The sequence below is a fragment of the Fusarium flagelliforme genome (assembly GCF_020744385.1).
Source record: "Fusarium flagelliforme strain FIESC 12 MPI-CAGE-AA-0113 chromosome Unknown B0J16scaffold_2, whole genome shotgun sequence".
Lineage (NCBI taxonomy): Eukaryota > Fungi > Ascomycota > Sordariomycetes > Hypocreales > Nectriaceae > Fusarium > Fusarium flagelliforme.
In genome coordinates this window covers 708,525-732,743 of record NW_025763504.1, presented here as the reverse complement: position 1 = coordinate 732,743, position 24,219 = coordinate 708,525, and the positions used below count along the sequence as shown (strand labels likewise).

Below are 24,219 nucleotides of genomic sequence, written 5' to 3'. Positions count from 1 at the left end.
GTGAGCGGGCCAAAACCAACAGCTTCTACTTCCATTGGAAGCCGGGTTCTGGTACCGGAAGAATTGTCAATCTTTTCCAGCGAAGTCGGAGTTTGAAGACCTTATGATCGGCACTAACTGTACTGAGTGATCTTGACCGGATCTTATCTGATGGTTGCGGCACTCACTCGTGCAATTCCGACTTGGGCCGGCTTGTTCGAGGTCAGCCCCGAGCTTCGGATTAGTTCAATTGAAGCTCCATGTTTTGAGGGGTCTTTGGTGGAGGAAATCCATTTAACAGAGGACACCTATTGGAGATCATCAGTGATAATCCTCCTTACTGTTGCATTATGACGAGAGGGTCCATATGCTACGACGTCAATCAACTGCCGCATACTATCACTTTATCAATCACTCTAGTTACTTTACCACTCACTCATTGGAAGAAAAGTACCGAATCGTGCCTTGCACACCAATAGTTGAACAGGAATCTGGTCGACGTCGTAGTGCCTGTCGAACAACGAGTGGGGGAATAATTAACAAAGGTCAAGGCGCTGTGGAGCCGCCAAAGTTATGACTGATTGATACGCATCTCTGAAACTGGATGCCTGGAAAATGCCTGCTCTGCAATCAGATTACGAGAAAAGTCCCTCTTCAACTCGGTCGTAATAGTAAATTGACTTCTAAATGGATGGTCGTCGTAAAGTCCCCATATCATGATGCATGCCTGGCGTATGGGGATTAGTGCCTGGCGTGGTGTCGTCTGCAAAGTTTTTATCAATCAAATCTTATCAATCTGATCAGCTCCACATCGTCTCCTGGAATCGGACCATTGGTTTCCCAACCGTCGGTTGTGTTCGGGGCACAAAAGCAACGACGCACCCCGCGATTCATTTCCCTCTTTGCTACCCTTTCTTTTCCCGTCCAATCTGTTGATTTGATGATCCCCTGATACCTCGATCTGTACATCTTCGTATGGGTTCATCACTTTATCAATCAGACTCCAGGCTCTCAGCTATCAATCAGCCGAGACTAAAGCCGAGATCGCACCGAGCTGTCACATTGTAGCTGCGTTGCAGTTGCGTCAGACGGTCCCCAAAACAATCTTATCAATCTGTTTATCAATCTTCCACCAACTTTTCATCGTTACCACCGTTGACGAATTGGTTTCGGTTGAGATTGAATAACAAACCCAATTCAATTACGCGCATTTCTTCAAGAGTTTTCATTACGAGTTTACCTACCAATTTACCTCATCGGCATTCCAACCCGGGTTGGCCTAACCGACCGACCGAACCCGAATTCGTGCGATCGCAACATCCATTACCCGTACATCCTTCACCATGTCGGCTTCTTCTCCTCAACAGTCAATCGAGTCTCCTGGAGCAGCATCTTCTCCTGCTGCAATTGCTCCAGGAACAAGAAGTCGTGCTATCTCAGCTGCACCTGGACCTGCATCACCAGCCACAGCTGGTCCCCACAGCCACAGAACGCCACTCTCCATTAAGCCGAGTTCGAAGCCACCTCCACCCACACAACCTCAACAGCGCACTGCTCTTCCTTCCATCAACAAGATGGCCATGTCGTCCGTAATCAGCCCAAGTCCGGTTCCTCCGGAGCCTCCAAAGGTGTCTATGACTTCCAAGGAATGGGTGATTCCTCCTAGACCCAAGCCTGGCAGGAAGCCTGCTACCGATACGCCGCCTACTAAGCGTAAAGCTCAAAACCGCGCAGCTCAAAGGGCTTTCAGAGAGCGGAGGGCGGCCCGAGTTGGGGAACTTGAGGAACAACTTGACCAGCAACGTGAAGTTCAAGAGAAGCATGAGCAAGATCTCAAGGATAAAATTCACGAACTTGAACTTGATGTTCAGTCCTACCGATCCAGATGCATGTTGCTTGAAAATATGCTTGAACGGGAAAGACAGGACCGTATCCGGGTTGAAACAGAAGCCGAAACTCTTAAACGTCGTTTGGATGAGGGTGTCTTCAACTCAAATTTTCAATCACGAAACATGAGTGTTCAACATTCATTTGATGGAATGCACAGTCCTACCAGCCAGGCACCAAGACACAGTCTACCTGATGGACGACCTGACCGTCAATCAGGCCATTCCTTTTCCATCTCACAAATTATCTCTCCCCCAGATACCCTCGACATGAACCCCCATGATCCCGAGACTACCCTCACCTGTGGCAACTGTTCCCCAAACGGACGTTGTGCCTGCGCGGAAGAAGTGATGAAGACAGCCGAAAGCGGTTGCGGGAAATGCAGTCTCTTGTCCACTTGCCAGTGTCTCGACGAGGCAGCTGAGGCTCTTGATCGATCTCAAGACCTCAAGCGTCCTGTCTCGCCGTCGGCAGATGTGTCGCATGAGAAGAGACAACGCTCAAGTCCACATGAAGCAGTGGAGACTGACTATACAGTTATGTTCCGCAAGCCCACTCAAGATACATTCTCTGCCCCCTCTCAACTCCCCTCCATGGACTCCATGCCTTTTAGAGATGGCTGCGGCTTCTGTAAGGATGGAACATATTGCGTCTGTGCCGATACAGCACTTGCAACCCCCGCCATGACTCCTAATGATACTCTTCCTCCCATCTCTCAGCAGGTCCAAACCCCGCCTCCTGAAGAGACTGATCCTCCCATGCTTGCGATGGAGATGACAGCTGATGGAGCTGTCAAGTTGCCTCGTCGCACACAGGCTAAGCCAGCTGAGCGTCGAAGTGGCTGTGGTCCCAACGGTCCTGGTTCTTGTGCCCAATGTCAGGCTGATCCCAAGTCGGGACTCTTCTGTCGTCTCATGGCCGCCAACTTCAACAGTAAGAATGGTGGCTCTGGTGGTTGCTGTGGCGGCAAGGGTGCTGGCGGTGGCTGCTGCAAGTCTCAGCCCAAGCCGCCTCAACAACCCGAGAAGATCAATCTTCCCAGTCTTCCTAGCCTAGGCTTGAGTTGCGCCGAAGCATACCAAACGCTAGCCAGCCATCGCAACTTCTCCAAGGCAGCAGATGATATCGGATCATGGCTACCCAAGCTCAAGGCTACACCAAGACCTGGTACTCGACCAGCACCTCCTGGCTCAATGATGCCTATCGAGGTTGAAGCAGCGAGTATAATGAGTGTCTTGAAGGATTTTGATGTTCGGTTTGGGAGGGGAATTTAATGGGATCCCAAACCGTTAAAAAGGATAGTATATTGAGTACATGAACAAAACGGTGGTTTGGAGCATATTGCAGCATGCCTAATATGGCACTTGGGCGGTTTTTGGTTGGAGCGTTGATATTATACCCTTATTAGTCAAGATGTAGTCACTTTACAGTACTGTATATGCATCTACGAATTTATGCGTCTATCAAGCCTCTAACGCAATGCTTGTAATGTGATGAGATGAGATGAGACATGTGCCGGCGGATGCATTCAATACCGGATGTGTGGTAAGTTCAAAAGCAAAACTTGCATCCCGGGGATAGGCTGGTTAGTTGACCAGTCGGAGAAGCAGGCGAGGTAAACAAAACAATGAAGGGTGGTAGGCTGCCTTTCTGGAAGGGCACTATCGATCGGACTAGTCAAATGGAAACCGTGTTCAAATTGATAGAAGCGGCTCAAATGTCACCATGAGGTGTATTGATCGGAGGTGGTGATAGTAACGTCGACAGATACGTGGGTGACAACGTGGATGACTAGCTTGAAAGAGTTGGTTCAGAAGACGCCACGGTGAACATGTAAATCGCTCTGATAAACCACGCGCTGACGTGCATAAAGGCAGAAACACCCTCGGCTGAAAGAGGGTGATATACCGGGGAAAAGCTGGGGGTTAAATTCTATGGTCGGATGAAGTCGTCGTGAACTGTCGACAAAGTTGCGGTGGAGTTTCAATGGTGGAGCAGCATGGCCAACGCACCGCACTGCCCGGTACAGGACGGTACTGGAAGCGCTGTACGGATTCAGCCCGTAGGACGAATGTGCTGTTTACTTTTGAAGATGGACGAATAAGGTCAGCTGCATTAGAGTGGCGAGTTAGTCAGAGTCAGAACCAGCTGAGAATAGACTGTTTTGAGAGTAACGAATACGGCTGCATAACTCGACATGTCGGTCTGTCTAACAAATTCTCGAAAGACCAGGGGTGTTTCTTTTCGGTGAGGTTTTTGCCTTTTCAGCGCAGAATTGTGTCTGGCAGTGAATGATTGGAAGAGGGATGCATGTGGAGGTCGGCGCATGATTGGTGTCTGAGGGGGGATGCGTTGGCAGTTGGCACACAGCCCAGCCCAGTTGCTGCAACTCTACAGCGACTGTTGTCTTTGCTTTGCATAGAGAACTGGCGTGGAGGGATGAGATTGGTTGAAGCATGTGGATGAGGGGGGAGGGGTTTTGGTACAGTACATTGTGTGATGGTGAATTTTTGTTAGACTCATGATGGGAATTGTTAGGAAGAATGTATTCAGGAGGCTCTTGCTCACGACTTTTGTCACATGTTTTGTTTGCAAAATCATGTTTTGTTTCAGAAACAAATATCGTGAATTGTATTAGTGGACGAGATTATGTCGTTTACTGACTCAACTGTAGACCCTTGTAGTCCATACTTGGTTGTGGAAACATAGTTACCCGACAACTCATAGCTACAGTACCGACTCGCTACTGTTTAACCAAACCAAAAGTCAATCCGAACACGGGGACTGCGTCTATTTGTTTTCTTTTTTCTCTATATCACTCATAAAATTTCTTCTTGATAGAAATCCCTCGCTTGTCCTCGTGGACATATTTCCTGATCCAGTTTTATTTGTGAACGGTCCTTGTTGGCTATGCAGTGACAACTCATAGGGCCTTCAGAGTTACACCGATCCTATGTATGATACATTTTGTTATTTGCATTTCAAATAATCAAGATTTTACAGAATCATCAATCACGATTTCTAGCAGCAGGAACTATGTAGGTACAGTGCACACTGCGTACATACAATGGCCTGCAAGTCATTGTCCTACCATCATTGTTCATCATGACTTGTTAGACTCGGGTGGGTGCACTGTTCCACTCTACCGCAATGACGGGACAGGACAGCATAAACAGGTGTTCTTGAGGAGGCTCTTTCAAAGGTCCACAATTGGAGATCAACAAACGTAGTTCCCGAGAGACAAGCTGAGAGGCAGATAACTTTGTTACAATATCGTAGCGCTGAACTTGCCAACGCACAACTTGATATCCCCTGTGACCCGGCCCGACCTTGTCCTCTACTTTGCCCTGACAAGGCCAGGCCAGGCGCTGATTGACACGTGCGAATCGCACAGGGCTTCAGGTACCGACCCATAAAAGAGTCGTTGATCCAATTGCGTTTCATTCTCACCCGCATTACCGCCTTCGTTTCTTCCTATTCTGGTCTAGTGCATATCATCAATATCTGCCAACTGCAACATCCCCTCCAAAAGGCGGTACTGTACCCACTCCACTACCGTACCGTACCGCCTGTTCCCGTCCGTTATAGCGAGTAACTTTAGTGGTAGGGATCGGTTCCATTGGATACCTCTACCCCATCATATTGGATCCTATCCTTATCCCAGCCCAGCCCGATCTCGTTGTCCAAAGCCAAGGTTGTCTGTCTGTGTTCGTGTCTGTGCCTGTGCCTGTATCGGTCTTGTTTCTTGTCTTTCTATGCAGTCGAGTCGGCAAAACCGACAGGTGCCAGTTGTGAGGCCCCGTTCGTTATTACCGGTCTGTCTACAGTGCCTTGGTACCATATCATTCCCACGATACCTACTTCTCCCCCCACCTCCCACTTCAACTCTTCTCTGACCTCCCACATCTTCTCTCTTCTCTCCTCTCTTCTCTTCCTCTACCTAGGACCTCCTCTCTCCCCTATTCTCTGTGTTTTGTTTAGTCTTGTGTTCTCTACATAGAACGTGCGACTCCAGCCCGTGATACGATCCGATCCCAGTACAGTACCAGCAGCGCGCCATCCATTATCAACCCAACCTCTCGCGCCCTGTCATTCTTTATTTCGTCCGATCTTCGCTGGCAGGTCTAGCGCCCCTTCTCGAATCCTCGTACAACGATCTTCCTTGCGAATCGCCTGCACTCGAGCCATATACATACAGCACCTACATAACAGTACCTATACTCACAAGCCCGTGGGCGGCGCCTCATAGAGAGCTGCCATAGCTGCGCGATTGCGACGCAGTCCTCTCCTCCGAAATGGTTTCTATGCAGCGATCTCTGTCTTCACCAGTCCGCATTCATACTGCTCCCAGTACGTCTCCGACGTCGCTACCAGCCCGTCTCCCAGCCAGACCCTAGTTCTGCCTCTGCATGGTTTCTGATACTGATATGACTGGCTTTGTAGCTGGGTCGTCCACTGTTGCGCAAGATTCGGGGTCGCCCCCTCCGTCTGTCGATATTCATGTGCAACCACCTCGATCACGAAGACGACGCTCGCCGAGCCCTAGCCCAACCCGCGATCCCACACAGAAGTCTTCGCGGAACTCGGATGACAAAGAACATCGAGGTCATGCTCACCAACAGTCACCAGTCATGTCGTCCCGAAAGCCAATTGTGGCACAACCAAATATGCCTGGCCAACCGTCACCAAGAAACAGTCCTAGAGTTTCGGCTCTAAAGCCTAGCATCGACCAAAACGATAACGAATCCTCTTCAAAGTTCAAGCCGTTACTGCAAGATGTTTCACAATACACAAATCCACACCTGCAACCCGAATCAGAAAGTACAACTCTCGAGGAACTGGCCCATCTAGTGCGACTGTCTAAGTACCAGGAGCGCAAGCGCGCCAACAATCGTCTACGTCTTCAAAGGAATTTGGTTTCTACTGCTCTCAGCGCCCGCTTGACCCGCTGCGGGGAAATAGCTCATCGTAATTTGGTCGACAGTTTCCGTCGTGACGACAAGGAGAACTTCTCTGCCCTGTACAGCGCTATCCATGATGTACGCAACAGCTGCGACGAGCTTCGTCGTTATGCTCTTCTCGATCCCGAGATGGAAGGCCTCGCCAACGGTGGTCTTGGATCTTCTGAAAGTTTGGACACTCCCACTAACTCGGCAGCTATGGGCCCTCTCAAATCTATAACGCCATTTCTACACGACATTTCTGCTTCTGCTCGAGATACATTTTTGGAATTTCTTACTCAGCTCCGTACAAATCCTGACTATCTGGCCACTCGTATATGTTCTCTGTCAAGCTCCGAGTTGAACTCATTCTTGTCTTATCATAAAGGTTTGGAGCCCGTGGAATCTGTCCTGCCCTTTCATGGCCGTTCTGGAGGAAGATCCCATGCAAGTGCGCCCAAGAACAGCACTGCTGTGGATATAGAGCGACTGTTGTCTTTCCAACGCCACGATCCTCTATCCATTCTTATTCATACCTGCTTTGCCAATTCTGCTGGACCTGATAGTTCTGAGGATCAACGACGAACCGAAATCTGGGCTACTGCTTTGGCAAGGCTTATCTCGGAGCCCAAATCTACCGGAGAGCACTTTCTTATTTCCGTTCTCAACATCTGGACAGCAATGCGTGACTGGTCTGGCAAGTCCAATATGGAATGGTACCTGATGAAGATCCTCGAGGATGGAGCCTTTTTGCTGGACCGGGCCGAGGACCAACATGGTACACGATTTAACCTCTCTGATTGGAATTCATCAGATGAGGCTAAGGCCAAAGAGTTCTATGAGCGAGCAGTTAACCAATTGTTTGAGCTTGTCGACGATGAAGATGCCACCGGAATACCCGAAGGACTCTTGGAACTTGGAAATGCCATTTTGAAGAAGCTCGATCACAAGTATGTCGAAAACACCTCTCGCTGGTTGGTCTGGAGGTGCCTTTTCTTCGTTTTCCTCTTGGGCGTCATTATTCACCCGGAATCTTATGGAATGCTGGCCGAGTATCATATCACACCTTATGCGCGTGAGAAGATTCTGAAAAAAGTAGCCATGAAGGCTCATGAGTATGTCTCCAGCATGTGGAGTGGTAAGCCCTCGGCAACCTGTGTTCCCGTGGACGTACCACCAAAGATCAAGGGCCATGTTGAAAGCATCCTCGCCCGTTTCCAAGGATCTCGATCCAAGGCTCCGGCTGCCAAGCTACTCCCAGCAAGGTCCATTACTTCCTTGAGAGAAACCAAGGAGGTCCATCCTTATTTGGTTATTAGCCCAGCTGATCTCGCAACCTTGATTAATGCCATCTTCCCCGAAAGAAGACCTCACTCGGCTTCTGGCAGCTTTAGATCAGGCCCGGCCTCTATTTCCGGCATGTCTGCTATCTCCCAGCCTATCCCCATGTCAAGCACGAGAAACAACTTTGATACTGCCTCTATCATCAGCACAAGCGTCTCTTCGGTATTTAGTGACTCTACCACAAGGGATGACTACTTGGACGAGCAGACCTCTGTTACACCTCAGCGCTACTCTCCTCCAGCGATGGACTCGGAGCTTCAAAGGCGTTTGAACAAGTATGAAGATGATGGCTATCGACTGCGCTTGGCACTCCACGAGATGCAACAGAATCTAGGTCCTGATATCGTCCGTGGTTCATGTCACCCTTGTGCTGAGCGATGGCTTGTTCTCTTCATCTCTTCTGATGGAAAGAGTTTGTCTACTAACATGACATTCGATCCTGATGAGGAATTGGACGATGAGGAAAACTCATCTAGCACTGATACAGATGAGGAAGACGCCAATGATGGTCCTGAGCTCGACAAGGACTACCACCAACTTAGGGATTCAATCCTCAAGTTGGTGGAGGACTACGAGATTCCCCGTAGCCTTGAGCCTGAGAACAGCCGGACGCAACTTAGTAACCGTGCTTCTGGTCTCAAGAGGTACAAGTCGAAGACAAGAATTATTACTACTGAACGGTCAATGGCCAGTCGCAACCCATACAGGAAGCACCTTGACAAGGAGGCCAACGGCAAGCGACAGGCATCTATTTCAGAGTCAGAATCCCAGGATGACAAGTCAGAAGCCGTCCTGATTACTATGCTCAAGGCGGCCTCAGCGCAATCCAAGGCCCTGGCCGACTTTGTCTCGTCTCACCAATACTGGAAGACTCTCAATCAACTCAATGCTCTTGCATCTCCTTCACTCCGGGCCAACGGCTTTGCGGTGCTGATCAACATCTTCTCTCGTGGTCCGAGAGATTCAATCCGCCGATCTGCTTCCGCTATTGAGGAGTATGATGCTTGGCTTGTCTGGCTTAAGCAGAGCCAAGAACGTCACGAGGGTATTATCGACCGCATGATGAAACGTGTGCGATCCGTACGAGATAAGATGTGGTATGTGACAGACGTGCGCAACTCAAAGGAGTACGCCCACAGTCGTGACATTTGCCAAGCACTCAAGACTATGGGCATGCCTCGACGCTGGAACTCTTTCCAGCGATCTCGTGCCCACATGGCTAGAGGACCAAGCTCATCTTATCTCTACCGCACCGAGTCTCAGATTATGGACCTTCTAGCCGCGTCTGAAGAACAAGGTGGACCGAACAAGCTGAGCGATGACCCTGCTGAGGCTACTGCAGCATGGCTTCAGAACCGTGGCATCGAGAACTTCTGTATGGGCGAGGAGCGAATCCACAGGTTCTGCTACGAGGTGGACAAGTGTATCTCGAGATTGGTCGGCGAGACTATCCGAGATGCACCTGTTTTGTGGTCGAGTGAGCTTTACAAGCGAGACAAGCTTGGTTATGACCGCGCCAGAGCTAGGGAGAAGGAAATGTCCTGGACTGGAGATGACACTGGAAGCATCATCAGCGAAGATCGCAAGTTTAGTCCTACGTCAAGCAGACCAAACTCACTTGCTCGCGATCTAAGATCGCTGTCGATGCATAACCCTAGCCAGCAGTCTCTTGACTCTGCCCGACAAGGAATGCCTCGAGCTAGCTCAGCACTTTCAGATATTCTTGATGGACAAGAATACTTTGACCGTGCTTCACCCGCGCACACCAACGACTCAGCTAGCACCTTCTGGTCGCCATTCCAGCCAACCATGTCTCCAAGTTCAGGAGCTTCTCGAGGTTACTCGCCTACTACCAGCATGACAAACCTCTCTACAACCTTCTCTCACTCTCAGCATGGTACCGCACCCTCCAACTCAACCTTCTCAACTGGAACCGGGCGCCCTGGCACTTCAGCCTCGTCTAACGAGACTGTGTTCCAACACCAGAAGTCGGATGATGAAAAGACACGCTTCCTGAACGAGTTGAGACAGTCCCTTACCAGTCTTTTGCTTTCTGACCTTGGCAACCAAGTCTTCTCCAAGGGTTCTGAAACGGATGGCTGGTTTGACAAGCTGGGACAACAGTGCATCGATCGTAAGGATGCTCTTGATCGTCGAGCACGACGTCGCTCTGAGATCAAAGAGAAGCGAAGCTCAGGTCGACCAAGAGTCATTGAGAAGAAGAAAAGCTTTGGTAACCTGCGAGGTGCCGGCGATAACGCATCAGAAACTTCGGAAGTTCCTCCGGGTAATGAGGGATCCAGCACCAATGAGTCCACGCCGCGTCTGTCTGTGGCCAAAGAAGACAAGGACAAGAACGAGTTCCCCTTTAAGAAGGCATACCAACGACTTCTTAACATGTTTTGCGTTCACCCCAACCCTTACGCGAAGCTCAATGCTCTTTATGAATTGGAGAATCTTATTGTAGCTGCACTACAATCAAGCGGACAAAAGAGACCGCGATGGAACCGGTCCGATGCTGGATCGAGCGTTGTAACAGAGCACAATACCAACGCTCGTCCTACACCTCTGGAGGGAACAATTGACAACGTCAAAGAACGTCGATCGCAAGCTCTTCAATCCCAACTTGCGACGCCATTCTTTGGTCCTCGACAAACCAATTCCGAAACAAGGTCAATCATGTCGGGAGGAAACGTCAACACCGACATCATTACCAAAGAGCTTCAGGCTCTATTCAGAGAGGCATCAATCCGACCAAAGACTCTCTTCCGCGATTTACAATTTATCGCATCATTTGTCCCACCTTCAGTGCTGGACAAGCAGGAACGTGGCAAGGCCTTCTGGAACACTGCTCTGGCGGCTCTCAAGCTCAAGTCAGAAGTTTGCCGAACCATGGTAGAGATGGCAGATGAAGTCGTCGCAGCGCACACACATGTGCGCAAACCAAACGACAATACGATACCAGATGTGCCACAATCAACAACTGGCACACCACCACCGCCGTCAACAACATACAAACTGGATGATGCGGGTAAGATGTGGACAATCACTGCTAAGGAAGGATTCCCAACAGCACAGCGCGAGCTTGCGCTGTTCTACCTTTCCAACCCAGAATACGTTGAGCGTACAACGCTCCCTCTCTCCAAGCCACGCGAAGTATTTAAGCAAACTGTTATGGACAAGTATGGCCGCTTGGGTAACGGCGGCGGAGGCCGCACAGGTTTTGGAGGTGAAGGCAAGGAGAGTGATGTGAGAAGCGACCCGGGGTTGATGTGTGTCGCGGTTCACTGGATGGAAGCGGCTGAGCATGGAGGTGACAAGCTGGCGACGAGCTTCCTGCAACAGAATGGATTTTGGGTGGGAGATGAGTGAGATGAGTGAGTGAGATGAGAGTGCTTGTGCGCTGAAAGTATTATACCCACGTGTTTTTTGTTTGGCGCTTGGGCGTCTATAAGATTTCTTTCCATCCTTTAGAGGAAATTGAGTATATGATTTGAGGATAGATGATATTTACGAGTTGTTGAATACGATCGATACAAGGACATGATGACTTGTAGTATCACTTCAAATATTCAAGAACAGACGCAAAGTTTGACGTCTCTCCTTTCTTAATACCTGCTTAATGGCCAGACACTCAGTGATGACCTTTTCACTGTTACGTTTCTTCTAAATCCCTGTGCTTCTACTGTGAAGCTCACCATGAAGCCGTGTTTTTGTGGAAGTCCGGAATCTGGGCAAAATGATACCAGTCACCTATCAGGCAGTTATGTAGTAAACCGCCAACTTGGTACAGGCGAGTTTCATCAGAACAAACGAAAGGTGTCTCATTATCAGACCTCACGCTAGAGCTGCACAAGCAATAACAGCAATCATGTATACACACCGTCGACCGAAAAAGGAAGATTGGTGCATCGACTAGCCTTCAGCTAAATAACAGTTGCGGGGGATGCATAGTAGCTGCAAGCGAGCTATGGCGGCTAGTTCTTGATGAGTTCTCATGATCTGCCCTCAGATGGTTTGCAGTCGTCGAAATGTCAAATAAACAATCGGGACAGGCAAGAAAAATGGCTGAAAAAGCTGAGTTCGTTATTTGGAACATTGTCAGTTTTTGTTGAGGTTCGGTCGTGTGGTGTCATGATAAGTATATTGCCAGGTATGAGGCCTGTAAGCGGAATCGTCCGTCGATGGCAACCAGAATTTGTTAGCCCAGGCAGACAAGGAGCAGAGAAAAAGGCCTGATGCTAATACACTCTTTGAAAAGAGAATTTAAAAAACTCTTATTCCATAAAGTTCCAGTGGTGCCAGAAGGATCAGGGCGTCGATTGCTCGATACAAGGCCTTCAAACCATCGGGTTGTTGCTCGTAAGCCGCGAAAGACTTAAGCAACACACCGACTGACTCCACGGCAAGGGCCCTTGGATGCAAGAGATGGTGTGGTTAAGTGTCAAAGTGATGGTCAGTCATATAATCATCATGATGTATTGTTCATGAGATATCCAGTGCTGAGGCATGCCTGAGAATGGCAGGCCAGTAAGATCCATGTTACCAAGTCAACTTCCTTTCTCCGAAGCCACTGCATTGATTGCTTTTTTGCTGCCGGCTGTGTTCAGGCAGCAGGCATCTTGAATGGGCGAATGTGCCACGATACGAACTGGGGATCAAAACGATGATATTCCGGGAGTCGGAGCGGCCGTCGGATAAATGACGCAGTTGTCCATTGTCGTTACTTTGCATATGCGCTAGCAAACAAGCTAACCAGAGATTTGTCCGTCTTTTTTTCCTTCGGTTGGTCGCAATTTCATCAGCTCACTTCGGGCCGTCGGTACCCTTGACCGATTCGATTTCGATGAGTGCGCTTTCGATTTGCTCCGGGAATGAGTCAGTCGGTTGGTCTTTGTTATCTGAGACTGGCGATGCAACCATCTCGAGCTTCCCCTAATTTCCAGCTCGTCGCTTCTCTTCTTCGAAGAACTGGCGTCGGTCAGTGCCCTCTAAACTGTGACTCTTAATCCCGGTCAATAGCCTGGTCTTTGGCGGAGACCCTTCAAGCCCAGGCGCCGGGATCGAGCGGGACTCATACCTTCATAGGTGTCGCTTCTCGGCCCATTCTTGTTCTCATTGGTACTCCGTATCCCCAGGTTTCTGTCATGTTGGTTGATGTAAGGGGAACAAAAAGTGACGATAGAGTTTGAGACGTAACTGACAGGATAGTTAGTAGAGGTCGCCTGTCAATTTGCGTTGCATCGAGATAAGGCCTAAACATTACTTTCAAAATAGATAAAGAGATCGTCTTTCTTCATCTCGAATGGTGTTTGAACCTGATTTTGTATAACTGACTCGTAACAGCATCATAGCTGAGAAAGAGCTCGTCTCTTTAAGTCTTGTTGACCGTTGTCACTTCTAATCAACATGCCATCACAACAACAACGCACACAGCTAGGAGCAGAACGTACTGGCAAACAATGCCCCCTGGTAAAAACATAGGCGGTGACTTTTGTGACCATTGAGGCCTGGGTACAACATTTTGCCAAGCTTGTGGGCTCGAATTGCTCCACAAAACGTCGTTCCATCAGTTTTCTATCGGCTCGGCTAATCGAGGCCAGATGTTTTGGTGTAAAATAACGCTCATAGAGAAGTGAAAGAAGGATGAAAGAGTTCGATAGCGTTAGGTTGATGCCATTTAAATTGACTTTTGCGGTGTCCGATTTTGTCAAGTCTGACGTCGAAATATGGCAATCACGACTGAGCACAATGGGAAAGTGTCAATTGAACCTGCTCTCTGCCCCACCTGCCCGTGTTTAAGAAGATCTCATGTGAGCAACTGCTACCCAAGGGTGTGCACCAAGTTGTACTCAGCTTGGCAAGAACCTAGGTGGGCGTGATTATTGTTTCTATAAGAAGAAATAAGAACAATCCAACATGATGCATACTTCCAAGGTCTTGGATGAATGGAACAAGAGGCCCGATGTTGCATTTCCATGTACTTGGATTCCCCAATCAAACAACACCTTCAGGCGTCTAGTCAACTACCGTTCACTGTAACAACCCCAATTTTTAGAAAACATACACCTCTGTTGCCCCTTCCGGTCCCGATTTTCCCACAATTTAGCACCCCCAGTGCCTGCCCCATGGAAGGAAACAAGACAACCTTCCTTATCGCCTCCACTACCTGCCCGCCTTCTGACTCCCACCATTCCACTCACTAAACATCACCACCATCGTCACTACAAATTCTCCTAATAAAAACAGTCCAAAAAGTCTATACAAATCGTTTCCCCACCCTCTGGCCTTCGTCGAACTCGACGTTGGTCGCGGTGGATTGCTCTGAACTTCGCTGCTAAGCTGATATTAACCGTCCCAATCGTTGGGTCCCTCCATGCGCCAAGTTAAACCAACGTCGCCATGGATCTCGCTTCTGCCGCAGGCGACCATCCGAATAACCTCATTCCCAGCCTCGACTCTCCTCTCCCCGTCTCAGCCACCACCTCCTCTACTCCAGCAGTGTCTCAGCAACCAGCCAATCCTTCGCAACCCGCCTCTCATGCCAACTCTCCCGATCGCAAACCAAAGAAGTCGTCTTTGACCTGTACAACCTGTCGCGCTCGCAAAGTACGATGCAATGGTGCTCGTGAGATCTGTTCCAACTGCGAACGACTAGGGTTTCCGTGTTCCTACGATGATGGCGACACTGGTGCTCTATCTGGTGCCCTTCCTCGACGACGAGTCCGACAAGCTTGTATTAGCTGCCACAGTCGAAAAGCCCGATGTTCCGGCCACATGCCGTCATGCGATCGGTGCCGTTCTCAGGGCATTGAGTGTGTTTATAGACCGAGCAAAAGAGCGCGCATATCTCTGAGAGAAGGCCCAAGTCCACAAAGCAATGAAGGTGACCGAGACGACGGTCACAACGACAGTGACCCTGGATTGACCGACCCAGCTAGCACTGCAACACCCCAAGGCTTTGCACCAGAAATGTAAGTTGACATTGTAGGTGATGCTCTCTAGGCTAACAAACAGTTGTAGTCCCTTTCCAGATGAGTCTTTCGATGCTTTAATAGGTCGAACTTTTATCAAGTTCTTCAATCATGTCCATCATATTCCCATGTTCTCGTTTCTACATCGAGCCTCCCTTGAAGGACGATACAACTCGGGTAAGGTGGAGAAGGCTCTTCTGCTGGCCCTGATTGGCATAACATCGTACCTTACAGATATGGGACCAGGGATGAAGGATTATGGTGAAAGGTGTATCGACGATGCTGAGGGTCTCATTTTTGCCGATTACACTCGGCCTTCAACCATCAAAGTGCAGGCGCTTGTCCTGATTATCAAGCACCGTATCCTATCAAAGAAATCTCCAAGCGCTTTTATGCTGTTGAGTATAGCATCTCGATATGCTGCAGCTTTACGTTTGAATCACGAAGCTCCAAATCTTTGTTTCCTTGCTCAAGAGTCTCGCCGTCGACTCATGTGGGCCCTCTATTGTATCGATTCGGGTGTCTCAGGCGGATATCGTGACTACTCGCTTTGGAGTGCTGATAAAATCCATGTAGGATTACCGTGCAACGAGCGCAACTTTGAATTTGACCTTCCACAACCGACCGAAAGACTTATTCACGAACCCGACAAGCCTCGCAACCCACAAGCTGAAGACATTGGGAGTTTGGCTCTTCATATCCGAATACAGCACATGCGACGTCGAATTATGGAATTTTCGAGACGAGTTATGCTCACTCGCAACACCAAGCCCGATGAACTTCAAGCTGGTATCTGGGGGCTACAGAAAGATCTCAGCGATTTTGCGACACACCTACCTGCTTCTTTCCAGTTCTCAGAAAGCTCTTTGAGACTTCGGGCGTATTCTCCACGAATCTGCATATTCATCATGATACATGTTTGGTGGCATCAATGTCAGATCGATCTATACCGTCTTGCTCTAGGAGGCCTTCGAGAAGCTCTTCCTCGTGTCATTCTGGCATCTCTCGATGATGCTTTTGTGGATCACTGTCAACGACAATGCGTCGAACATGCCATGTCAATGGCCAATATCTTCTCTTCCATGCACAAGCTCAACGCAAAGCCAGTGACTGACTTGGACATGGCTATTTGCGCCTACCAATGCGCTCGCGTGTTAACCTACGCATATCATACCAATGCCCTGAAATATGACCTCACCTTGGATGCCGTCATGGAAAGGGCCAAGATCTGCTTGTTGACTATCAAGTCTTGTTGTGCGGGAAAGACAGCAGAAGGCATTCAGGCGGATTTGGAAAAGCTGATTACTCATGGTATTGCCATTCGCGTGCCATCAGCCACTCCAGATCCTCATGGCCAACTTCCCCTCAATAATGGGTATTCTCAAACTTTACGCCAATCTGGTCTTGTGGATGATCCAAGCATCAACGATCCTAGCCAATTTGTCTCCATGACACCCGTTTCAATGTCTGCCATGACTGATTCAACATTCCCACCCTCACTCGTCGCTGATCCCTGGGTTCCTGAAAGTCAAGTTTCTCCGGACTTACCTCACCCTACTACCGAAATTCAAGCTCCAGTAAAGCCTGCCGTGAGCGTCCCAGAGATAGTTCCACGACACGACTTTGGTATTTCGGAAATCAACAATGCCTATGACGGAGGTACGGATGGGTTGGGTACAGACACTGGATTGGAGTATGGAATGGGACTTGATCAGAACTTGTGGATGCCCAACAATGATTGGTTAAGCATCGATGCTCTTCATGGGGGTGTTGGAGCATGATTGAAACAGGATCCGGCTAGAAGACTAGGAGTACCACTTGCCTTGTGATGTTCCCGAGTTCTTCAGAGCCATCTCAACGATACAAGAGTGGTTTCGCAGTTTGTGTCTCCAAGACGCGACGCCCAACCTCTGATCCGGCCGTCCGACAAAAGCCTGATGAAAGATTCTTCAAGGGCGAGGCAGCTGGTGAAGCCCAGCCAAAAGGCCTAAGGGACTTGCCATCCCAGCAGCTCTAGGTTCGGACGCTTCAAAACAATCTCGACCGACGAGATTTTCAACACTCAACCATTCATCGGAGCCATGAAGTTGACGATTGAGACTCAAGGGTCGAATACAGTCAAACATTCGTGGGCTTCAGATTGATTGCAACACCATTGGACAGATGCTAGAGCTCAACCTTGCCGTGTCCTGTTCCAGGGAGTTCTCGAGTGGTTTCATCTACCACTGGAACGTGACATAGAGTCAACCCGGATTTACCAGGTGAACAATATCACCATCAATATCGATCTTACGGGTCAGTGCGTCTATTGACGAAGTGGACCTTGTACAAGACTCGTATAGACACCCTAAACGATCTCATGACAAACTGTTTTAAATATTGTACATATTCTTATAAAATGAGTTTCAGAATAAAGCGAGGAATGAAAATTCCAATAATAAAATCAATCAAACTATCTGCCTAATGAACGCCTGACTAATTATTCTACTACTCAAGGCTGGCCTGATTTCGTACCCAGACCCTTTTCACCTCCGTAAACGCCATGCCATGAATCTCTTGCAGAGGACCGGTAGATACATCTTGTCAGCTACCAAATGGTAAGCCGAAGACAGGAGGTTCATAACAGTCCGGTTTATCACCCAAAACAACGATCGCCGTTGAAAATGCTTTAGCTGTTCAGACGCCCCATATATTGTCCTACATCTTGACGCGAAGCAAGTAACGCAGCTTGACTTGGGCAACATCGTAACAAATGTACTCGTTGTATTGGAGCCAGGCTCCAGGAATGTTGGTATTGCCGGGCCTGATTTCAGGGTCGGGCTAAATAATTGTTAGCAAATGCTTCAAATAATAGGCAAAGACCGAAAAGCAGAAACTTACCATCTTGATACCCCTGAGACTCTCGTGAGCAGCTCCTGCGTCAATCCACTTGCTGGGACCCGTTTGACCCTGACCCCAAGTACTGTGCATGCCTTGTTTCTTCGCAGTTTCACCAGCTTCATAGCTAGAATCATTGAGCTTCTGAATAGGGTCTCCAAGCTCAGCTTCACAAAGGAGAAGCAATGCCTCGCCACCAGAATTGTAGGAGCAGCAGTAATTGGCGGACTTGGAAGACATATCGGCAAGATAAATTCCCTTGCCAAACATGTATCCGGACACAGGGGCCTCAGGAGGCGCAATTCGGAGACCCTGACTAAGGATACCACCGTAATTGGTCGTTCGAGAACCGTGCCAAAGGAGACGACGATCAGAGGAGATCTTGGAGAATTCAGACTCATCAAATCGTTTGCATTCACCCTGGCGCTCGATACGGAAGATGTCCTTCACCGTGTAGTTAACATGATGAGTTGCGCCCTTGGAACCATGGAGATAGTTCTGGAGATAAGAGAACTCGTTGCTGTCATGCTCAAGGGGAGTCATCTCCTCCATGCCGAGGCCGGCGAATTGTCGATCAAGAGGATGGACAGTGTCCCTTGTCTTGCGGTCACTCTTCATGATCTCCACTGCTTCCTTCATGTCCGACAAGCTCTCAAGAAGTTCTATTTCTTTCTTGAGCATTCCTTCGGTGCTGATGACAGGTGGTCGTTGGCGACCGAACGCATGAGGAATGAGCGAGTAGAACATGTTGGAAAGTTCCTGAGTAATAGCACCCAGGCTCTGGCCATACTTGGTTTGGGCAAGACTGGGGTCGTCGAATAGAGCGGCAAGATCCTTGAGTTGCTGGAAACCTCTGGTAATGGTTGCTTTACTTAATTTACCGAGAGGTAACTTGTTGGCATCGTAGTTAAGCGAGGACATTGCTTGCTGGAAGTACTGCTGGTTGAAAATAAGTTCCATCAGCTCCTTGACAGGCTTCTCGAGTTTGCATTCCGGTTCTGGCACATCATCCTCGTCGCCATTCTCCTTCTTGACAGCCTTCGTGTCATCGTCAGATTCATCGTCCGAGTCGTCGTAGCTACGCTCAACGAAAGCATATTTACCAGGCTTGGGATTGTCGCCGCGGTTATCCCATGAGAGACCTGACTTGTCCTTGAACTTCTTCTGGAAGACCTTGACGGCATCATCAAGGCTTCCATTTCCGAGAACAGCCTTTTGCCCCATCTCGCCAACACGGCCCCATCGGGTCCACGTCTTGAAAGTTGCTGACTTGGGATCCTTCAACACCTGAATACGGTAAAACTTATTGTTGTTATTACCAGCGTTGGTCTGATTCAGCGACGCGTCGTAGATGAGACCAGAGCCAGGATCGACGTAAACCTGGTAGGTGGGGAGGGTGCAATATTCGTCAAGGGGAATGGCAGCATCCTTCTTCTTGATGAACTGGCCTTCAGCGACCTGCTTTTCTTCCTTCAGATTCTCCTCAACTTCAGACTCAGACTCGGGTTCAGCCTTGACTGCGGCCTTGCCCTTGGTTGCCTTCTTAGTGGGAGCCTTAGCTTTAGCCTTGGCCTTGCTCTTTGGCTTCGCATCTTCCTCTTCGGACTCTTCTTCAACATCTGCCTGAGCCTTGGCACCCTTCTTAGTGGCCCTGGGCTTCGATTTGGTGGCGGGAGCAACGCTTGTGCTTCTGGCGCGCTTGGCTCGAGGTTGGCTGTCTTCATCCTCATCGTCAGCAGCGGGAGGGGATCTCTTGCTGGAGGTGCCATTGGTGGTCTTAGCAGTGCCGTTGGTGGAAGACGACCAGCTATAGTCATCAGGGTTCTGCTTGGTTCCCTTGGAGTCGGTGTCAATCAGCCACGAGGGGTTCAAAATGGGAAGACCCTTGGCTTGTGCAGTGGTGACTTTGTTGCTTTGCTGATTAAAATCATCATCGGTAGAAACAACATGCGTAGTAGCTTTGGTGACACTTCTGGTGAAAGATCCACCGTGCTTGCGAATGAGAGCTTCCAGAGAGGAATGACTGTGACCAATCTCCTCGAACTTGCCGCTTACTGCAATGGCACAGCCATCGAGAGGCGGATCGACTGGAGGAGCACTCGCGGCTGCACTTCTTCCCGTTCTTCTGGGAGGCATTTTGGGGAATTTAGTGTGAGAGCTTGACGTGGTGTGTAAGATTGAGTAAGACGAGAAAGCGGTTAAGTGTGAGTCGTAAAATGGGAATGAGCTCAACTTATACAATGTTAGCAATCGCGTACTGAGAACCCCAATTCTTTGTAGTGAAGAAATAAAAGCAAAGAATCAGGGGCTGAAAGACGACGCGGTGTCATACCCAACGGTTTGTGGCTTGTCAACAACAGCTGACCGAATCGAGCAATCGCCGAATCTTAGGGTGATCCTTGCGTTGGTCTAATGCACCAGATGCGGTTTAAGATGGGGGAATGAACCGAAATGGAGTGGATGAGAGGTGAAGAGAAAGATAGTGAGGAAAGAAAAAATTGGGAGTTCCGAAAATGAGGTCGGCTCTTTCCCATTTTAAAGTCATCAAGCTCATGAAGTGACGTTCAGCTGAATGGGAAGGTAACACGGGCTTCTAGGCTGAAACTCCCCACTTTCCTTGACTTCTATACGGCCCTACGGAGGTTGACAAAAAGGTGATGTTGAACGATCAATGAGATGTAATTCCTTAATCCACTGAACAATGGTCATATCGTGAGATTAGAATCTGAGAGAAAGACAGGTTATCAATTGGTGCTTTCTAATTAGCATTGAGTGTTCTTTCTGACGGTATCTCTTAGCAAAACCACGTCTTTCTGAGGATATTGTGCTTGACCCAACTGTCAGCTTATTCTGTCACCTTGAATCCATCTCCCCAAGCTCCTGGAGCTACCCATGACGCGCTGCTAGGCACCAGCGAGCTAAAAGACCCCGGATCTAGGCACGACCCCATCGCGATATCAGGTGACCCATATAAATCCATCAAGATGGGGATTTCTGCCTGGAAATGATGGATGAGACCTCGAAACTCAGGTGGGAGATGGCTTGAACATCCTAAAACAGATATTGAAGAGATGGCAGAAAGTTTCCATCGAGATTAAAGCTTGGAGTCGACGAAACCCCGTGTATGATGGTCCAAATTGGCGGAGAGTGATGAAGTAATTCTACCTCCCTTGCTCACAGAGTTATTGTAATCATCTTGATGAGTATGTAAATAAGAATTCAAAGAGCCTCCCTTCTATATCTAGATCACAAAGCCAAATTACTACCAGAGTAGCTGTCGCATCACAGAAACCTACTCAGAAGCTCAGCGCAGTGTTATTATATCCGGACTAATCCCGATAAGATTTAAGCTGAGAGTCTGATCAGTGATGATAGGATGGTTTCAGTGGATCACAGTGCTGTCGTACCTGCCTTTCTTATCCCCTCAAGTAGCCGTACTTCATCATTGTTCCTACTATTCTCACTCAACTGTCACTTTCACCTCATTTCAGCACCACTTTATTATTTATTCTCTCAGTGCATCAATTCAGACGCGCAGAATTGGAATATGAAATAATCGAATAGATCACTTCCACAACCAACGGTAAGTTACACATGTGCTACAGGGTATTGCTTGAAATCGGGTGGCTGATGCTTTCATAGACCATCTCTGAGTGGAGCGCGCCTGCCTGTTTGCTGCCTGCTGTCAAACTCAACCGTGAATAACAGCATCCAGTCGTTATAAACTGGCCACTGAGAGCATAAGAGACGAAGTAACTTTGATCTCTTATGCCAGCTTAGACCGGAATTTAGTCTTTTTTATTTCGGCGACCTAAGCTTTAGACAACCCATCCACTTATATCCAATCTCAATCTACCTCACATAAAAGGCATCGTCTCCCCTTCGTCGATCCAGGCTCTAAGGAAGGTACAAGCCCAAATTCAACACCGACCCAAGTCACCTTGCGCCGTATCGACCAGATCATCATCATGACGATTGATTCAGACAGCCCTATGGCTGACACCCCTATGGCTGATACTCCGGTATTGACATCTCCTTTTGAGAAAGTCCCTCTTGAAGTTCTCCTACGGATAACTTGTTTCCTCACAACCCCCGAACTCGGGAATGTCCGCCTAACATGCCGTTCAATCGAGCAGTCTTTATACACCACCTTTACCAATGAGTTCTTCACCCGAAAGCAGTTTATGATCTCAGAAATGAGTCTACAGGCCTTGATTGACATCTCAAAGAGTCGCCTCGGTGGCCATCTACGCAAGGTCCATTTCGGAACTGATCGCTTCGCTCACGCTCTTCAAGTCAACGGCCATAATGCCCGAACCGTCAAGCAGATGGAGCTATACGACAGCCAATTCTCGATGCTGGCCACAGGCTATCATGTGTTTTTCCTCGCAGAAGCGTTTAAAACCCTCAGTAATCTCGAAGATATCGTCATTCGTGATTTCAACTCTAACAGGCGTTCTCGCGACGGCTACAACAAACAATGGACGAGTTACGGATCAACTACAGCGTTCAGAGAAACCGGGCATCGGCCTGGTCAAAGCAGTGGTCTAGCTTGGGGTCCCGATACCGCGACAGCATATGGTAGCACCGTTTTTGCTTCTGTGCTCTGCGCTCTAGGGCAAGCCAACGCGAGACCAAAGGGTATCGAGCATATGTCGAGATCCAAGAACCACTTGCGAGACTGTGCCTTCAACATTCCTTCTTATATGTTGCCTTCCGTCACCCCGGTTCTCGAAAACCTTGAGAAGCTACACATTGACATCGATTTGCTCGGCGGCAGCGACTTCTCCAGTGATGATGCTGCCGGTCACTCACCGAGCGCGGATATGAAGCTGCGCGAATTTCTCCTCAAATTGAAAAACATCAGACACCTTCGTATCAACGAGACGCACAGCAGCGTCACTGGACCGGGCATGCTTCTCAAATGGCTTGGAGAGGATTCTTCTCCAACGAGCCCTTCCCCTATGGGCCCTTCCCCAGAATACCCTTACATTGAAGAGCTCAATTTCGGCATGATGAACGTGGAGCCCCAGCATTTAATCGCCGTTGCCCAGAAATTCGCGCCCTCCCTCAAACGACTAGAGTTGCATAAGGTCACTCTTCGCAGACACCTACCAGTCGGTCATACAGGAGCCCTACCAAAGGTCAATTTCTGGAATAAATTCCTAGGAAAGCTGAAGGAAATCCCCGGCCTCGACTTGCGTCACATCAAAGTCAGCTTGCCTCAACAACAGTGGATATCGCGGGCATCCCGCGTCTTTGTCTCCTTTGAGGACGACTCCAATTTCTGCCAATATACGGGGACCGATTGGAAGCACTTTGTAGAACACGAAATGATGCCTAAAGTGGCTGTGCAGTGGCCACACAATGAGAGTGCTAGTGACGATGGTGAAGAGAGTGACGGTATTTGGGACCAATATGCGTTTGACCTATAACGCATCTACTAACGATATCATACAGAATCTGATTCCGACGGCGATGAATAGAGCAGATTGTCTAGGGACTGTATAATGATTATCTAAGGATTGTCTAGGGGTTATCTAAGGGTTGTCTAAGGATTGGGCCATCAAAACGAAGTAGCCTAAGTGTCAGTCTAAATTAGCATAAATCGACTAAACTATTCCGTCTCTTATGCTCCCGGCGGCCAATTCTTCTAAACTTGCGGGTGACTTTGTCTTTTATGGAATTACGAAGACGATCTTCGGTATAAGGGAATTGGGCTCTAGTCGCATCATGGAGTTTGAAGCGGTTCATCAGGAGGTCATGGATCCCAGTGGTTTCTCGGTAACAAGCGATGGAATATTGGTCAGTATGCCAGCATGGCCATTCATTACTTTTCTCAGGGATATCCTTTCTACCATCCGATGGCATACTCAAGATACTATCTGGTCTTTGTTAGAATCCTAAGAGTTATGAGGAGTGCAATACAATGTCACGTTCATTAAAACACACCACAAGAATTGTCTAAGGTAGCCTAAGTGATGGTCTAAGCTAGCATAAGATGACCAAATTATTTCGTCTCTTATGCTCTCGACAGTCAATCTTCTGACACATTGACGACATATCGTAGTATCAGTTGATCTTGACTCTATCAGCATAAGAGATGGAATCACTTGGTGTCTCTACGCCAATTTCGACCGGCTTCAATACTGTTCGCTTTCTGCACTTTGAGCTCTGATTTGACTTCAGAATTTCCGTCACTTTGGGATACGAAAGAT

The 24,219-nt window shown here is 48.7% G+C and overlaps 5 protein-coding genes across 5 annotated transcripts; 4 read left to right on the top strand and 1 right to left on the bottom strand.

Moving 5' to 3' along the window:
• Positions 1-1,143: 1,143 nt before the first annotated feature.
• On the top strand, positions 1,144-3,632 carry B0J16DRAFT_52249 (uncharacterized protein). Its single transcript, XM_046133985.1, has one exon. The coding sequence runs from the start codon at positions 1,323-1,325 to the stop codon at positions 3,138-3,140; it is 1,818 nt and encodes a 605-aa protein (XP_045985870.1). The 5' UTR covers positions 1,144-1,322; the 3' UTR covers positions 3,141-3,632.
• Positions 3,633-5,934: 2,302 nt separating this feature from the next.
• Positions 5,935-11,830, top strand: B0J16DRAFT_52149 (uncharacterized protein). The gene is made up of 2 exons (XM_046133982.1): positions 5,935-6,216; positions 6,310-11,830. Exons 1-2 carry the CDS (start codon positions 6,162-6,164, stop codon positions 11,520-11,522), a joined length of 5,268 nt encoding a protein of 1,755 aa, XP_045985869.1. The 5' UTR covers positions 5,935-6,161; the 3' UTR covers positions 11,523-11,830.
• A 2,722-nt stretch (positions 11,831-14,552) lies between these two features.
• On the top strand, positions 14,553-16,905 carry B0J16DRAFT_379854 (uncharacterized protein; the record flags this gene model as incomplete). The annotated part of the gene is made up of 2 exons (XM_046131029.1): positions 14,553-15,124; positions 15,174-16,905. The coding sequence occupies 2 exons, from the start codon at positions 14,553-14,555 to the stop codon at positions 16,903-16,905; spliced, it is 2,304 nt and encodes a 767-aa protein (XP_045985868.1).
• Positions 16,906-17,578: 673 nt separating this feature from the next.
• Positions 17,579-20,514, bottom strand: B0J16DRAFT_332044 (poly polymerase catalytic domain-containing protein). Its single transcript, XM_046126672.1, has 3 exons — positions 20,334-20,514; positions 18,005-20,233; positions 17,579-17,944 (listed from the first exon to the last, which is right to left on the bottom strand). Exons 2-3 carry the CDS (start codon positions 20,135-20,137, stop codon positions 17,822-17,824), a joined length of 2,256 nt encoding a protein of 751 aa, XP_045985867.1. The 5' UTR covers positions 20,138-20,233; positions 20,334-20,514; the 3' UTR covers positions 17,579-17,821.
• A 961-nt stretch (positions 20,515-21,475) lies between these two features.
• Positions 21,476-23,635, top strand: B0J16DRAFT_368254 (uncharacterized protein). The gene is made up of 2 exons (XM_046130201.1): positions 21,476-21,584; positions 21,644-23,635. The coding sequence occupies exon 2, from the start codon at positions 21,970-21,972 to the stop codon at positions 23,434-23,436; it is 1,467 nt and encodes a 488-aa protein (XP_045985866.1). The 5' UTR covers positions 21,476-21,584; positions 21,644-21,969; the 3' UTR covers positions 23,437-23,635.
• Positions 23,636-24,219: the final 584 nt, after the last annotated feature.